General features: G+C 41.7%; 1 protein-coding gene across 2 annotated transcripts in view; it reads left to right on the plus strand.

Annotated features, from left to right (window-relative positions):
- Nucleotides 1–18,162, plus strand: part of LOC115087934 (collagen alpha-1(XXI) chain-like) — a 454,903-nt gene that overhangs the window by 427,982 nt on the left and 8,759 nt on the right. For both annotated transcript variants that reach the window (XM_029595690.1, XM_029595691.1), the window contains exon 29: nt 12,583–12,660. In XM_029595690.1, coding sequence (XP_029451550.1) covers nt 12,583–12,660 — 78 coding nt within the window. The remainder of the gene's footprint in view (nt 1–12,582; nt 12,661–18,162) is intronic.

An 18,162-nucleotide genomic window follows, 5' to 3' on the forward strand; every position in this document is an offset into this window, starting at 1 on the left:
TTTTTTCTGGTTAAATCTGGTCAGAAAAATTGCTTCCCTAAAGTTAGCTGGATAACTAAAAAAAAAACAACCCAAAAACACAACAATGAATGAACAGTGGCTGATATTATCCACCCTCCCCCCCCCCCAAAAAAAAAAATCTTAAATAACTGTACTGGCTGATCCCCCCTCACTATTTTAAAAAATTGCAATAGCTAAGCAGCCCCCTCCCACCCCCTCAAGATCTTAAAATATTGTAGTGGATGAGGGGTTCTGATCCCTGATCCTGACCCCTACCTTCAAAAAACTGTGGGCAAAGATTTGCATCCCCCAACCCCAAATATGTCCCAAATGCAGAATGTGAAGATGAGAGGCTTTTACTTACTCTCGTTCTGCTGAACACTATGTGATGGTACTGCTGACACATACTAGCATTTAGTATTAATTTATTCATTACCCTCCAGGGGGTAAAGACCAATCTCCATTGGTGTCCCAGCTTCCTGGTAGTCCCCCTTTCAGGTACTAGCTGGATCTAACCCTATTTAGCCAAGTACTCATGGGGTATGCAACAAGAACACTTGATCTAAATGCTTCCCGAACAAGCCTGATCATCTTGATGTGTTCATACGTTGCTGTGATGAGAGCCTTATCTATGGTGTTTGTATACATATCATTACATTTGTCAAGAACTGCACTGTGTATTCATCTTTTCTTGTTTAACATTAACATTGTACCATGGGAAGCTGGATAAAGAAAGATTCCCATGACATTGAGTCCTAACTGGAAAGCCTGTATTGGATGAGATGTTGGCAGAGCACTATTGTATTGTTGTTATAGTTTATACATTTTTGCTACAGTTTATAAAGTGTTATGCTTCCTAATCACTTGAGCACATACATTTTTTTTCAGCCCATCATTGTCCTCCTTTTCTTGGGCTTCCAACTCAATTGGAACTGGCTTGGAGTGGTCATAAGAGTGCCATGAACCTTCATTTGCAACTACCATTTTAACTCTCTCCTTTCCCATCTAACCTCTCATTGTAGTGACATGCCTTGGCCAGGTACCGCGGACCTCAACTCCCTTCAGAATTGGGTACTTATATACCCTGAATCTAATCATTTAGGAACAATTTTTAAAAAAAGTTTAAATGGTGAGCTTCTGGAGCTAGCCCGTTAACCTTTGCATTTCAAATATCCCCCCTCCCTACTAGCCCCTAAATTTTCCGACCTAAAGCCACCAAATTTAGGCCTAGAGAAGAAGATGAAGGAGAGAAAGGTAAAAGTACTATTCTAAGAAAAAGAGCATCACAGAGCAAGAAACAAATGGCAATTGTTACCAGGAACAAATGACTGATATGAAAGCAGGTGAAAGAAACTAATGGCATGGAAAAGTAACAATTGGTGGGCCCAAGTGTGGTAAATGGGGGGTTTTGTTTAGAGGTTTGGGTTTGTCTGAAGAAAGGCTGCCAGAGAAGCAGGGGGCAATTGGGATAAGACTAGATTAAGCTAAGGACTATCACTCAAAGTTGAGAGATCTCAGGATGGAGAGATAAAATACTGTCCTGCATGGGTATCAAGGACTTTTCAAGAAACTTTATGGGCAGTCACAGTGGTATTAAAAGAAAGGCTTTTAGATTTTATTATTATTTTTATATACTGACATTTGATCTCAATCAAGATATCACACTGGTTTACAGTCAGGTACTGTAGGTATTTCTCTATCTCCAGAGGGCTTACAATCTAAGTTTTTGTACCTGAGGCAATGGAGGGTAAAGTAACTTGCCACCCTGGTCTCCTGGTTCATAGTCCAATGCTCTAACCACTAGGCTATTTCTCTTCCCTCTTTTGATGCTCTGCAAAGAAATTTCTTTAGACGCATGCACAGATTTAATTTGCATTTAAGGAAAAAAAGTTAAAACCTAGTTTTTTAACCATTCTTTTAATTAGGTCAATATTTTGTATTTTGTACTGTGGAGGAGCATTGTGTTTATGCTGAGTAGTTTTTCAAATAGAGGATCTCAGGTGTTTCACTCTTTCAAGCATATGTGATTTACTGTATTCTAATTTATTTAAATTGCAATATATGTTTTTAATATATTTTAAAGCATCTTTTTAATTTTATTTGTATGTGTATGCTATGTTAATGTAGTTTTGTATTCCAACTAAAGTTATACTATGATAAACAGAATATCAAATAGAAATAAAGAAAGAAATCTGTGTGAGCTTGATTCAAGGGGGTTTAATAATTTCACAGTAGATAGTAAAAACAAAAGTGTTTTCATTTCTGTGTGAAATTTATACCAGCTTGTATTTAAACACCAGTTATTCATAGCTGGAATGGCCTTGGTGTCTCAGAGCATTCAAATGTATTGCAGTCATAAGAACATAAGAACATGCCATACTGGGTCAGACCAAGGGTCCATCAAGCCCAGCATCCTGTTTCCAACAGTGGCAAATCCAGGCCATAAGTACCTCGCAAGAACCCAAAAACCAAGTCTATCCCATGCTACAGGTGCTAGTAATAGCAGTTAGGGATGTGAATCGTTTTTGAACGATTAAAATTATCGTCCGATAATTTTAAAATCGTTCTAAACCGTTAGAGTACACGATACAATACAAATGCCCACGATTTATCGTCAGGAGCATTTATATTGTATCGTTAAATAGGGCACGGGAATTATTTGGGGGAGGGCGGGAAAACCGGCACACCAAAACAACCCCTAAACCCACCCCGACCTTTTAAAAGAAATTCCTTACCCTCCCGAACCCCCCCAAAATGTTAAGTTACCTGGTGGTCCAGTGGGGGGGGGGGGGTCCCGGCGCGATCTCCCGCTCCCCCCCCCCCCGACTGCCAGTATGGCGCCGATCGAAAAGGTGATCGGCGCCATACTGGCAGTCGATCGCCTTTGCCCTTAACTTGTCACAGGGAGCGATGGTCGCTCCCTGTGACAAGGTAAGGGCAAAGGCGATCGGCGCCATTTTGAAACCTCCAGCACCAGCACCGATTGAAGGGATGGCTTCTGGACCCCCCGCTAGACCACCAGGTACATGTAAAAGGTTTTGGGGGGGGGTCGGGAGGGTGGGAGAAGCAAAGGGGTAATTTGAAAAGGGTCAGGGTGGGGTTTTTTTTTCGGGCCATCGGCGCCTTTTTATCAGTGGTAGCCAAAATGGCGCCGATGGCCCGAGAGCAGGAGATCGCGCTGGGGACCCCACCCCCCCACTGGACCACCAGGTAATTTAACATTTTTTTTTGGGGGGGGGGTTCGGTGGGGTTTTGTTTATCTGCTCAGGCCTCACTAAAAAATTAACAATGTGAATTGGAATCGGAACGATTCCAATTCACAATCTCTAACGATCCGATTTTTCCCTCCCACCATCCGAACCTGATCGTTAAGACGATCGGGCACACGATTCACATCTCTAATAGCAGTGGCTATTTTCTAACTTGATTAAGAGCAGGCAACAAATTCTACAGTTTAATTGTGCGTTGAGTGAAAAAGAACTTTTTCTGATTAGTTTTTCTTTTTTAATTCTTTATCTATCATTTTCAAAAATGCAAACTAAATCCACTAATAGAAATAACATGAATTTGGTATTATCCAATACTAATTATAGATATAGATATAATACTTTTCTACCTCATTATTTTTTAAGCCAAATTCATTAATATATCTAACAGAAGTGAAAAGGAAATTCCACATGGTAACAGAAATCACAGGGAGAACAAATAACCTTAGTCATACAGTAGAAAAAGCATTAAACATAGTGCTTGCACAACTCTTTATATTCATTTTCTAGACTACTGGGGAAGAAGTAGCTAGTCTCCTTTGTTCAACGAAATTCTTTAGCTGGTCGGGTATAAAGAAAATAAACAAGTCATCCTGTTTTTTAATCAAACACTTACATGGGAAACGTAGCGTGAAAGAGAAACCCATTGATATTACTTCTTGGCGGTATGCTAAAAAGCCTTTCTGCCTTACTTGTGTGGCTATTTGCTAAATCTGGGAATATCTTAATAGTTTTCTCCAAATATATAATGGGGTATTTACTAAAATATTTTTTCATTATTTGATTTAAATCACTAATACAAGAAAAGGTCACTAACAAAGTACCCCAATCAATAACTTGTGCTGTAGAGTCTTCTTCTCCAATTAGTTTTAAATGTGTTACATGCTAACTTCATGGAGTGCCCCCTAGTCCTTCTATTATACAAAAGAGTAAATAACCGATTCACATTTACCTGTTCAAGACCTCTCATGATTTTAAATACCTCTATCATAAGCCCCCCTCAGCCATCTCTTCTCCAAGCTGAACAGTCCTAACTAGGGATGTGCATCGTTTTTTTGACGGATGAAGATATCATTTTTTAAGATGGCGCTGGCTGTCCATTGCTCCTACCATGTGACGGGGCCGGGCAATGGCACCGATAGCCACTGTCACATGGTAAGGGCAAAGGGCCACAGGCGCCATTTTGTTTACTGGCAACCGACGGCCTGAGAGTGGGAAATCGCTCTCAGGCCCCCGCTGGACCACCAGGTACTTTAGGAATGTTTGGGGGGGGCTGGAGGGTGGGGGATTGTAAATAATTAGATTTAAAGGGTTGGGTGTTTCATTTTTTTTTCAGCTCAGGACAGCCGAAAAAAAAAACGTCTGGACTGCGGGAAACAGAATTTCCCATGGGTCCACAATGCCAAAACTGGAACCGATTCCGGCACCCGAGTCACATCTCTAGTTCTAACCTCTTTAGTCTTTCCTCATAGGGGAACTGTTCCATTCCCTTTATTATTTTGGTCACCCTTCTCAGTAGGGATGTGAATCATTTTTGAACGATTAAAATTATCGTCAGATAATTTTAAAATTGTCCTAAATCGTTAGAGTGCACGATACAATACAAATGCCTCCGATTTATCATCATAAATCGTCCTAAATCGTTAAATAGGGCAGGGGAATTATTTGGGGGAGGGCGGGAAAACCGGCACACCAAAACAACCCCTAAACCCACCCCGACCCTTTAAAACCAATTCCTTACCCTCCCCCACCCTCCTCCACCCCCCCAAAATGTTAAATTACCTGGTGGTCCAGTGGGGGGGGGGGGGGGGTCCCGGCGTGATCTCCCACTCTCGGGCCATCGGCGCCATTTTGGCTGCCACTAATTAAAATGGCGCCAATCGCCCAATAAAAAAAACCCCCACCCAACCCTTTAAATCGACCCCCCTTAGCCTCCCCCACCCTCCCGACCCCCCAAAAACCTTTTAAAATTACCTGGTGGTCCAGGGGGGGCCTCGGGGAGCGATTTCCCGTTCCCAGGCATCAGCTGCGCTAAAAAAAAATGGCGCCGATGCCACTTTGCCCTTACCATACTCTATAATAGGGGCTGATGAGTAAAGATGGCCGGCGCCATCTTTAAAGATGGCGCCGGCCATCCGGTGCTCCTACCATGTGACAGGGGCCGGCCAATGGCACGGATACCCTGTCACATGGTAAGGGCAAAGGGGCATCGGCGCCATTTTTTTTTAGCGCAGCTGATGACTGGGAACGGGAAATCGCTCTCCGAGGCCCCCCTGGACCACCAGGTAATTTTAAAAGGTTTTGGGGGGGTCAGGAGGGTGATGGAGGCTAAGGGGGGGGTCAATTTAAAGGGTAGGGTGGGGGTTTTTTTTAGCGGTGCGGGCCTCCCTAAAAAAAAAAATTAGCGATGTGACTTGGAATCGGAAACGATTCCAATTCACATATCTTAACGATCAGATTTCCCCCCCCCCCCAGCCGAACCTGATCGTTAAGACGATCTGGCACACGATTCACATCTCTACTTCTCAGTACCTTCTCCATTGCAACTATATCTTTTTTGAGATGCGGCGACCAGAATTATACACAGCACTCAAGGTGCAGTCTCACCATGGAGCCATATAGAGGCATTATGACATTTTCTGTTTTATTCACCATTCCCTTCCTAATAATTCCTAACATTCTGTTTGCTTTTTTGACAGCTGCAGTTCACTGAGCCGACGATTTCAATGTGTTATCCACTATGAGGTCTAGATCTCTTTCCTGGGTGGTAGCTCCTAATATGGAACCTAACATCGTGTAACTATACATGGGATTTTTTTTTTCTCTATCTGCATCACCTTGCACTTATCCACATTAAATTTCATCTGCCATTTGTATGCCCAATTTTCCAGTCTCACAAGGTCCTCCTGCAATTTATCACAATCCATTTGTGATTTAATTACTCTGAATAATTTTTTATCATCTGAAAATTTGATTATCTCACTCATCATATTCCTTTCCAGATCATTTATAACTATATTGAAAAGCACCCAATACAGATCCCTGAGGCACTCCACTGCCCACTCCCTCCACTAAGAAAATTGTCCATTTAATCCTACTCTCTGTTTCCCTTCTTTTAACCAGTTTGTAATCCACGAAAGAACATCACCACCTATCCCATGACTTTTTACTTTTCATAGAAGCCTCTCATTGAGGAACTTTATCAAATGCCTTCTGAAAATCCAAATACACTACATCTACCGGTTCACCTTTATCTACATGTTTATTAACCCCTTCAAAAAAGTGAGGCAGATTTGTGAGGCAAGACTTGCCTTTGGTAAAGTCATGCTGACTTTGTTCCATTAAGCCATGACTTTCTATATGTTCTGTGATTTTGATATTTTAGAACACTTTCCACTGTTTTTACTGCCACTGAGATCAGGCTAACTGGTCTCTAGTTTCCCAGATCACCCCTGGAGCCCTTTTGAAATAATGGGGTTACATTGGCCACTCTCCAGTCTTCAAGTACAATGGATGATTTTAGTGATAGGTTAAAATTTTTTACTAATAAATCAGAAATTTCATTTTTTAATTCCTTCAGAACCCTGGGGTGTATACCATCTGGTCCAGGTGATTTACTACTCTTTAGTTTGTCAATCAGGCCTACCACATCTTCTAAGTTTACTGTGATTTGGTTCAGTCCATCTGAATCATTACCTATAAAAACCTTCTCCAGAATGCATATCTCTTCAACATCCTCTGCAGTAAACACTGAAGCAAAGAAATCATTTAATCTTTCCGCAATTGCCTTATCTTCTCTAATTGCCACTTTAACCCCTCAATCATCTAACAATCCAATTGACTCTCTTGCCAACTTCTTTTTAAGAGTCTCTCTTAGCCTATCTTATCAATATCTTGCCTTTAACTTGCCAGCGCTTATGCTTTATCCTAATTTCTTTTTTTGGATCCTTCTTCCAATTTTTGAATGAAGATCTTTTGGCTAAAATAGCCTCTTTCACCTCACCATTTAACCATGCCTGTAATTGTTTTGCCCTCCTTTCACCTTTCTTAATATGTGGAATACATCTGGACTGTGCTTCTAGGATGGTATTTTTTGACAATGCCCACGCCTCTTGCACACTTTTTTATCTTGTAGCTGCTCCTTTCAGATTTTTCTAACTATTATTCTTATTTTATTAAAGTGTCCCTTTTGAAAGTTTAACACTAAAGCCATGGATTTTCTTACTGTCCCCCATCTAGTCATTAATTCAAATTAGATCATATTATGATCACTATTGCCAAGCGGCGCCACCACTGTTACCTCTCTCACCAAATCCTGTGCTCCACTGAGAATTAGATCTAAAATTGTTCCCTCTCTCATCAGTTCCTGAACCAATTGCTCCATAAAACTGTCATTTATTCCATCCAGGAACTTTATCTCTCTAGCATGTCCCGATGTTACATTTACCCAGTCAATATTGGGGTAATTGAAATCTAACCAGAGAAAGTGCAGATAAACAGGATTCAAGTCCCAATCAGAATATTTTCAAACACTTTTGTGCATAAGTCAATTATAGATTTTATTGCAACTCCATTGCATTACATTTCAAACAGGAACTGTTTACAAAAGTCCCCCGACACGGTCCCGTGTTTCGCCGGTAGCTGCATCGGGAGGGACCAACAAGTTTTATGACAATCTGTAAATGAAACAATTAAATGATCAGGGCAAAACAATGGACTTAACGCCGACATGAGGATTAGTAAAGTAAACAATTATTACATACCTATTACATACCCTCAATGCAGCCAAGGTATTTAAAGCAGGGTTTGGGCGCGAAAGTACAGGTGAGTTGATCACAATTTGCATGGGAGCCAATCACCGGTTCCCAGGGTCCTGTGCGCCCAATCACAGTCAAAAGACGGACTACCAAAGAATAAGTAAAGGGGGGATGTCAACAACATATTATGTAAACAAATACCATTCAATTTCATGGTTTAGACCTTTGGGAAACACAGTGTCTAAGGTGAAAACCCATTTTTGTTCTTTACGACCTAAATGTTCTGCATAGTTTCCACCCCGGGATAGCTTAGGGACTACTTCAATCACAAAAAAACGCAAATCAGCGATACTATGAGAGAGACTCATCCAGTGTGAAACCAGAGGTTCTTGGTCGCGAGAAGTTCTAATATTTGAGCAATGCTCAATAATGCGAGTTTTGATTTTGCGAGAAGTTTTACCTACATAAAAAAGAGGACATGGACATTTGCTGACATATACTACCCCTTGTGAGGTACAGTCGGAGTCAGTTTTTAAGTTAAAAGTTTTTTTAGTAATGGGATATTGAAAAGTGGTGGCATAGCGTACAGTGCCCACATGGCCTATGCATTCCAACTGCTAAAGAGGTCTCATCAACCCTATCTTGATATGCATGAACCAGTCTATCTCTTAAATTGCGCCCCCTGCGGAAGGTGAAACGCAATGAACCCTGGAACAACTGATGCAATGACAAGGACTGCCAATGTGTCCGGATAATATTAGTCACAGCTTGACTTAAGGTGGAAAATGGGAGAATACAATTATTAGTGGAATCAGGTGAAGGGGCCTGAGGGAGAAAAAGTAAATCCCGATTTACAAAAAGGGCCCGCTTAAAAGCATTACGAATCACTTTTTTTGGGTAGCCTCTCATGCTGAAACGAGATGTCATGACTTGTGCTTGTTTTGAGAATTCCTCACGTGTCGAACAGAGGCGCTGTAATCTTAAAAACTGGCCTGTGGGAATATTCTGGCGCAGGTTACGAGGGTGACAGCTGTCAAAAGATAACAGAGTGTTTCTGTCTGTTTCTTTACGGAAAATTGTAGTGTGGAATTTATCATTTTTAACAGAAATTAAAATGTCCAGAAATGCTATAGTAGATGAATCTATAGAAAAATTAAACTGTAAGTGTTGGTTAAGGGAATTCAGCCAGTCAAAAAACATCAAAAATTGAATATCAGTTCCCAACCAAATGATGAATATGTCATCTATGAAGCATACCCACAAGGCTATCTGATTGGACCATTGAGATGGATAGATACACAGTTTTTCAAACTTTGCCACATACAGGCATGCAAGGCTGGGGGCCATCGTGACCCCCATAGCTGTGCCTTTGATTTGCTGGTAAAATGTATCCTTAAAGCAAAAGAAGTTTCTTGTTAATGCTATTTCAGCAAGTTTCAGCACGAACGGAGTAGAAATGCGGCAGGGAGCAGGACGGGAGTTCAAAGTGTCTTCTACCACTTCTAAGGCTTCCGACTGGGGGATATTAGAATAGAGGGAAACTATATCAAGGGTAACAAAGAAAAACCTATCCGCAGGGGCAGACATGGACTCCAAGATAGAAATAAGATGTGAAGAGTCTCGGACATATGATTTAATCAGTGGGACAAATGGTTTCAAAAAAAGGTCTACAAACTGGGAGAGGGGCTCCAGCATGAATCCTTTTGGAACTTGCACTCCTTGATTGAAGACCAGTGAGCCCATTCACTCCATGAATGTGGCAAGCACCTGTGACAGGTTTTGCTGTGTGAGGCCCTTGAAGGCTGGAATAACTCTACCATAGAAGGGGCTATATTTCACTCTGTTTCTTTGAGAAGGTCATCCTTACTGGCTGAATTCAGAGTGCAGAGGCTGAATAGCAGTAAGCCCATTCTCCCCAAGAATGTGGCCAGCACCTGTGACAGAACAAGTCCAGTCTAATAAGATTTTTGTAAAAGAAAGTATATCTCTTTTGTTGTAAGGAGGCTTTTTGGCCACCTCTCCTCAGTGGGAGCTTGGAAGGATCAGCAGGTTCCCACCCTCAGACTTTTAAACCCAAGGAGTCACCTTTCGGGAGAACTAAAAGTGAATCAAGTAAGAACCTGGAGACCCCATCTGGATCTCCAACAACATGGGACCGAGACACAGGGCTGGGTGTTTGGGAAGACACTGGGGTCTAAGGTATGATTTTTTTCTATGCTAGAAGGGAACCCCTGACCTAGGATTCCAGGTTAAGTCACTGGGAGAGCTTTTAGTGCACTTTTCACAGCACTATGGGAAGCTCAAGAAGTTTGCTGAAGGAAAGGACACCTACCCAGAGTGAGACACCCTACCTATAACAAATTCTGTTTTAACTGCACAAGTATTTAAAGATGAACTTCATTTTGACTTTAAACTAATCAGTAAATTATAATTTAACACCAAGTTCCTGTTCCTGCCTATTCTTTCACAGCATCTCCCTCCCGGGATGCCTCAGTTCATAACACACACAGGATCACACACCACTGTCTGGGTCATAGATGAGAGTCTACCCCCACAAAAAGAATTTCCCCCAGGGATTAGGAGTCAAGCTTGGGATGGAGTCAGCTAGCCAAAGCAACCCCAAAGGTGTTAATTAGATGTGTGCCCTATGGGGTTACCAAAAGGAACATGGTCTTCTTGAAAATAGAATTGTAGAGTTTCAGATTACCTTGGTCGAAATGGAGGAAGAGGAGATGAAGTCCCAGAGCTAGGCCAAACTGATGAAGTCCTAAGACCAGACCTAGAGAAGTACCTAGTATGAGAGGAGAAATGATGAAAAGACCTGGAAAAGTCTCATCAGAAGCTGGATGGAGACTGAAGAGTTAACTAGCTAAGATGGAGGAAGAGCTGAAGATTGCCTTGGCCTGAGTGGAAGATGAAGCTGCAAAGGAGAATATGGATCCGAAGAATATTTGGGAGTTGGATTCTTACAGGTTGATACTTACAGGCGGTCCTAGAACCTGAGTGAGATTCAAAGCAGTGAAATAGGAATATGAAGTGATCTGGCTGCAAATTATGCTGTATAAAGAGGCCAAACTACAAGAAATAAAACTGAACAGGGTTTGCTAGGTAGCTGAGGGGAGCCCTGGGAACTGTCATTTTCACCCATCCCATCGCAACTGAAGAGAGACCAAATGGGTACAGCAGATTCCATCCTGGTGCAGCCAAAGAGAGGACCGGTGGCCAAAGAGAGGACCGGTGGGCCATGGCAAATCCCATCCTGCCATGGCCGAAGAGAGGACCTTGGGGGGGGGGGGGGGAAATGCCAACAATTGGGGAGTGGGATTTTCACTCAGAGCACCATTTGTCCTAGAGCCAGCCCTGCTCACAGGCAGTAGGAAGATGTCTGAGCAACTGGAGCAAACCAAATGTAAAGGGTGATTTAAAGGAAGAAAAGAAAATTCTAAATAGTAAGCGTAATAGGTTGGCCATTGAGCTGAAAGCATTTTTGCAAGATACAGAAGACTATTACTGTATGCGAAAGAAAGTAGAAGTTGGTCTGATGGCACTCAGGAGAAACTCAGAGCATGAGCATGTGCAGGGAAAGCTTGCAGATAGTCCTATCTAACAAACAAGAGAGCTATACAAGATCAGAAGCCTAAGCACAAAAGAAGGCAACTAAACCAAGAATTGTTATACACTGGAGCTCCAGTGGTAGGGTATTCAATGTTTACTACAGGAAGGGACACAGTAGAGATTGAGTCTTTCCACCAAGCCCAAACATGCCAAAGATATGAGTAACAAGTGGAGCAAACAGCTTGAGAAGGAAGAAGAGATGAAGACAAGGCAGCTGAATCAGATCTCCACAATCCAGTCACAGTTTGCTGAGATGAGGAGAAGTGGAACAATGGTCTGAAGATGATAAAGATAGGGGAATAAAATAAACAAGAAAATATATTTGACCTAGAAAAGAGATGCTTATTTGCCATCACTTTTGTGGCTTTCAGTTCAAACATTCATATTAAATTATTAACACCGTTGTCATATTATTCCATGAGTTACTCTGTAAACTGATGTGATATGCGATATCGAATGTCGGTATATTAAACACAAATAAATAAATAAATAAATAAATATTAGGCCACTGAGATGATAATTTCTGTTCTGTTTTGCACTTTACTTGGCAATGGGCTTTCCTGCTATCTTGCATGTATCATCTGTATGATAATATAATGGTATGAAAGATCAAAGCTGGGATTTCAGAAGTGATTTTTACTCTGCATTAGCTAAAAGAGTTAAATATGATTTTAATTAGTAGGCAAGAAAAATATGACCCGTATTTTATGACGCAGTTACATTTAAGCAACATATAATTTAATGACAGAATTGTGTACACAGTCCTTTTATTCTGCTTTAATCTACTAATTTATAAAAGAACGTAAATATATCCTGTCAGCGCAAAAACTAAGTTGCAACCTTTAACCAAATATCTGAACAATATTTATTTTACAATTCTTTATCCTGACATCTTAATTATGCTTGTTTGAAGAACAAACAATTTAATCTCTCTCTCTTTGCAGGACATCCTGGAAACATGGGTGAAAAGGGAAATAAAGGAACTGGAGAGCCTGGATTACCAGGTCCACCAGGTTTACCAGGTAAGTAGTGTAATCATTATTTGATAACAGATAAAGATCACCCTGATGCATTAAAAGTAAATCTTAGTTCATAATATAGTTGAATTAGTTTTCATCCATGTTTAAAACCTCATTTGAAAGTGGTTTTATTGAAATAGTTTATATTTTTAAAGCAATATTTAATAGCATTTTCACACAATTCAAATAACTACTTTATCTGTATTTGGTATTAACATTCTTTATAAATTATCCCAAATAGTCTGGTGAATTTTAAGAGTTGCTTGCATATCAAGGCCCATATGTGTGAGTATATGAGCCGATCATGCACAACTTGTATTTTAAAAATGGCAAAGTACACATGTATATGCACGTGCACGAGCAGCAGAATGTACAAAAGAAAGGGGCATGTTCGGGGCATTCTGGAGTGGGACCAACAGTTACATATATACAATTCTATTTTACCACCTGCCAATGTGATGCACATAAAGTCTTTCATTTGCATATATTTACTTCTGCTCAATTTCTGGGGTATATGATTATAAACATCTTAAAAGTGAAAAAAAAAGCTGGGTGAGGGGTCTGGGCGAAATGGAAGGACTTCAGACTGAAGATCCAGGAAGGTCTTCATGAGCTACAGTTGGCCTAAGGGAACTGGTAGTCTAATTGATAAAACTGATAATTTCATTGCCGTGTGCTTGTTATAAAATGCCTTGATTTATGCATGTAAACGCTGACTCAAGGGGAACATAAGATAAGAAATTGCCATACTGGGTCAGACCAAGAGTCCATCAAGTCCAGCATCCTGTTTCCAACAGTGACCAATCCAGGCTATAAGTACCTGGCAAGTACCCAAACACTAAGCAGATTTCTTGCAACTGATGCCAGTAATAGCAGTGGCTATTGCCTAAGTCAATTTGATTAATAGCAGTTAATGGATTACTCCTCCAAGAACTTATCCAAACCTTTTTTAAACCCAGCTACACTAACTTCACTAACCACATCCTTTGGCAACAAATTCCAGGGCTTAATTGTGCATTGAATGGAAAAAAAATTATCCAATTAGTTTTAAATGTGCTACTTGCTAACTTCATTGGGTGCCCCCTAGTCCTATTATCCAAAACAGTAAATAACTGATTCATATTTACCCATTGTAGAACTCTTATCATTTTAAAGACCTCTATCATTTTTAAAGATGGCGCCGGCCATCCAATGCTCCTACCATGTGACAGGGGCCGGCCAATGGCACGGATACCCTATCACATGGTAAGGGCAAAGGGCCATCGGCGCCATTTTGATTTGTGGTAGCCGACGGCCCGAGAGCGGGAGATTGCTCCAGGGACCCCCACTGGACCACCAGGTACCTGTAAAAAGTTTTTGGGAGGGTCGGGAGGGTGGGGGTATCTAAGGGATTAGTTTTAAAGGGTTGGGGTGGGTTTAGGGGTTATTTTTGTGTGCCATTTTTCCCGCCCTCCCCCAAAATGATAAGTGAACCCCCACGAACAATTTTGTGGGGTTTTCCTATTGGTTTCGGGGGAGCCCCCGATTTCTGACGATTTTGAAAATATCGTACGATATTTTCAATCGTCAGAAGCCCGATTCACTCGTCAGAAGCCCGATTCACATCCCTATTATCTACTATGATGCCTAGATCTTTTGCCTGGTTGATAGCTCCTAAGTTGGAACTTAACATCGTGTAACTACAGCATGGGTTATTTTTCCCTATATGTATCACCTTGCACTTGTCCACATTATATTTCATCTGCCATTTGGATGTCCAATCTTCCCATCTCGCAAGGTCCTCCTGCAATGTATCACAACCTGCTTTTGTATCATCTGCAAATTTGATCACCTCACTCGTCATATTCCTTTCCAGATCATTTATAAAATATATTGAAAAGTACCAGTCCAAGTGGTGATCCCTGAGGCATCCCACTGTTTACCTTTTTCCACTGAGAAAATTGACCATTTAATCCTACTCTCTTTTCTTGTCTTTTAACCAGATTGTAATCCACAAAAGGACATCACCTCCTATCCTATGACTTTTTAGTTTTCTTAGAAGCGTCTCATGAGGAACTTTGTCAAATGCCTTTTGAAAATCCAAGAACACTATATCTAATGATTCACCTTTAGCCATATGTTTATTAACCCCTTAAAAAGATGAAGTCGATTTGAGAGAAAAGACTTCCCTTGGGTAAATCCATGTTGACTGTGATCCATTAAACTATGTATTTCAATATACTCTGTGATTTTGATCTATTTTTCCTGGCACTGAGGACAGGCTCACTGGTCTATAGTTTCCTGGATCGTCCCTAGAACCCTTTTTATATATCAGGGTTACATTGGCCACCCTCCAGTCTTCAGATACATTGGATGATTTTAATGATAGGTTACAAATTTAAATTAATAGATCTGATATTTCATTTTTCAGTTCCTTCAGAACCCTAGGGTACATACCATCCGTCCAGGTGATTTTCTTCTCTTTAGTTTGTCAGTCTCGCCTACTACATCTTCCAGGTTCACAGTGATTTGGTTCAGTTCATCTGACTCATCACCCTTGAAAACCATCTCCGGAACCAGTATCTCCCCAACATTCTCATTAGTAATCACAGAAGCAAATAATTCATTTAGTCTTTCTCCAATGGCCTTATCTTCCCTAAGAGCCCCTTTAACCCCCTCGGTCATCTAATGGTCCAACCGACTCCCTCACAGGTTTCTTGCTTTGATATATTTATAAAGTTTTTATTATGAGTTTTTGCCTCAACGGTCAACTTCATTTCAAATTCTTTCTTAGTCTGTCTTATCAATGTTTGACTCTTAACTTGACAATGCTTATGCTTTTTCCTATTTTCTTCAAAGTCAATGCATCTAAGTAATAAGTAAAATCTATTCACGTATCCCCTTAAATTTTGAAGTGCCTTTGTTGCTACTTGGACAAATGTTAACTTATCTGGATACATATTGCTTTTGTTTTTAGACTGATCCAGCTATTTTATATACCTAGATAAGTCAGAAAAGTGCTAATTAGATGGACAAGTACCATTTTCAGACTTATTTGGCTAAGTGATGCTACTTAGCCACAGAAATTGTTGTTTATCCAGATAAGTAGTGCTTTTTTTCCAGATAGGTCTGAACTTGTGCAGTTCACAGTTTTTACATTTGTGGGCACATGAGCTTGTATTTTATAACCTATACATATCATTTGCACACAGGTTTTAAAATGCAGAATTAATTCTCGTGCTCTTATATATACACGTGTAAAGTTGCACATGAGCTGCTTTGAAAGTTATCCTTAATATTTTAACAAAACTGTTTCCTCTCATGTTCTAAACAATATTTAAGAGGCTGATATGTCTAGGAACATACAATATTTTAAATAGTTAGGCACCAAGAAGCGGTAAACTGAAAATTACCCTGTGTACCTACATACTGGCATCAGTTTTAACTAAGTGCCTAAAAAGTGGGCATAGCCAGGAGAGGGGGTTAGGTCAGTAGAACAAAGTTAATTGTTGATTTCAAATGCTAGGGTCCTAACTAGTGATGGTAACTTTCTAACCAGCGCATGGCTTCATATTGGTGCATGTGTGTCGGCGTGCATCCAGGGATACATCCATTTTAAAACTTGCATGCGCATTTGCATGCTTGTTATAAAATAGCCTGGCTGTGTGTCTTTGTGCCAAATTTCAACTGGGCTTGTAAACTAAGGATGTGCATTCGTTTTGAATGAATGCGCAATCTGCAACGTATAGGTCCCTATTCGTTGCATTTGTGGGGTTCCAAAACGTATGGCGAACCCCCACGAATGCAACGTATTACTAATGAATAAAACCCCCACCCTCCTGACCCCCACAAGACTTGCCAAAAGTCCCTGGTGGTCAATCTCCTGCACTTGGGCCATTGGCTGCCAGTATTCAAAATGGCGCCGATAGACTTTGCCCTTACTATGTCACAGGGTCTACCGGTGCCATTGGTCGGCCCCTGTCACATGGTAGGAGCAACGGATGGCGGGTGCCATCTTGTGCTCCTACAATGTGACAGGGGCCGACCAATAGCACCAGTAGCCCCTGTGATATAGTAAGGGCAAAGGCTATTGGCGACATTTTGAATAATGGCAGCCAACGGCTCAATTGCAAGAGATCGCTCCAGGCCCCCCATTGGACCACCAGGGAATTTTGGCAAGTCTTGGGGGGGTCAGGAGAGTGGGGGGCTGTAGGTAATTAAATTTAAAGGGTTGGGAAGGGGTTTTTTTTAACTTTAATGGGAAACGAATACCATAAGTAAATAATGGACGAATTGGGGTCCCCCGAAAAAGGATGTAACGGATTTGGGTCCCGATGAATACGAATACCGAATCGAACGTATCCATCCCTGCTGCACATCCCTATTGTAAACCCCACTTCTACTGTGTAAACTGAGAGATTTTAAAAGGGGCGCACACCAATGCCATTGCCATTTTACCAGTTTGTCCACTAGGGATGTGAATCGTTTTTTGACGATTTAAAATATCGTCCGATATATTTTAAATCGTCAAAAATCGTTAGGGCCACGATACAATACCAATTCCCCCGATTTATCGTCAAAAAATCGTAAATCGGGGGAAGGGGGAGGGCAGGAAAACCGGCACACTAAAACCCCCTAAAACCCACCCCCGACCCTTTAAATTAAATCCCCCACCCTCCTGAACCCCCCCCCCCAAATGCCTTAAAATACCTGGGGGTCCAGCGGCACACTAAAACACCCTAAAACCCACCCCCGGCACACTAAAACCCCCTAAAACCCACCCTGACCCTTTAAATTAAATCCCCCACCCCAAATGCCTTAAATTACCTGGGGGTCCATAGCGGCGGTCCGTAGCTTAAATTACCCCCGGGTACATAGCTAAATCGGGGGAAGGGGGAGAGCAGGAAATCCGGCACACTAAATCACCACGATTTAGTCTTCAGCCGGCGCCATTTTGCAAAATGGCCGCCGCAAAATGGCGGCGGCCATAGACCAATACGATTCGACGCAGGAGGTCGTTCCGGACCCCCGCTGGACTTTTGGCAAGTCTTGTGGGGGTCAGGAGGCCCCCCCAAGCTGGCCAAAAGTTCCTGGGGGTCCAGCGGGGGCCCTGGAGCGATCTCCTGCCGTGAATCGTTTCCGTACGGAAAATGGCGCCGGCAGGAGATCGACTGCAGGAGGTCGTTCAGCGAACCCTCGCTGAACAACCTCCTGCAGTCGATCTCCTTCCGTACGGAAAATGGTGCCGGCCATACGCATATGGCCGGCGCCATTTTCCGATTCACATCTCTATTGTCCACCATTTTGTCCGGTTAACAGCTAGGTCCTCCAAACCCCCCTGATTTGATAGCCTACACTCTCCCCCAGTTTTCCTAGACCCTTTAAACCCTTCATAAATGGCTCTATCCTTTTATTTTATTACTTACAATCATCCATAGCAGAAGTAAAGTTATGGAGCAGGGGACCTCAACACACTGGAGTGTGCCAGAATTTATGCACACATATCTTGGCCAGGCCTCAAAACAC

This window comes from Rhinatrema bivittatum, chromosome 3 (genome assembly GCF_901001135.1).
Source record: "Rhinatrema bivittatum chromosome 3, aRhiBiv1.1, whole genome shotgun sequence".
NCBI lineage: Eukaryota > Metazoa > Chordata > Amphibia > Gymnophiona > Rhinatrematidae > Rhinatrema > Rhinatrema bivittatum.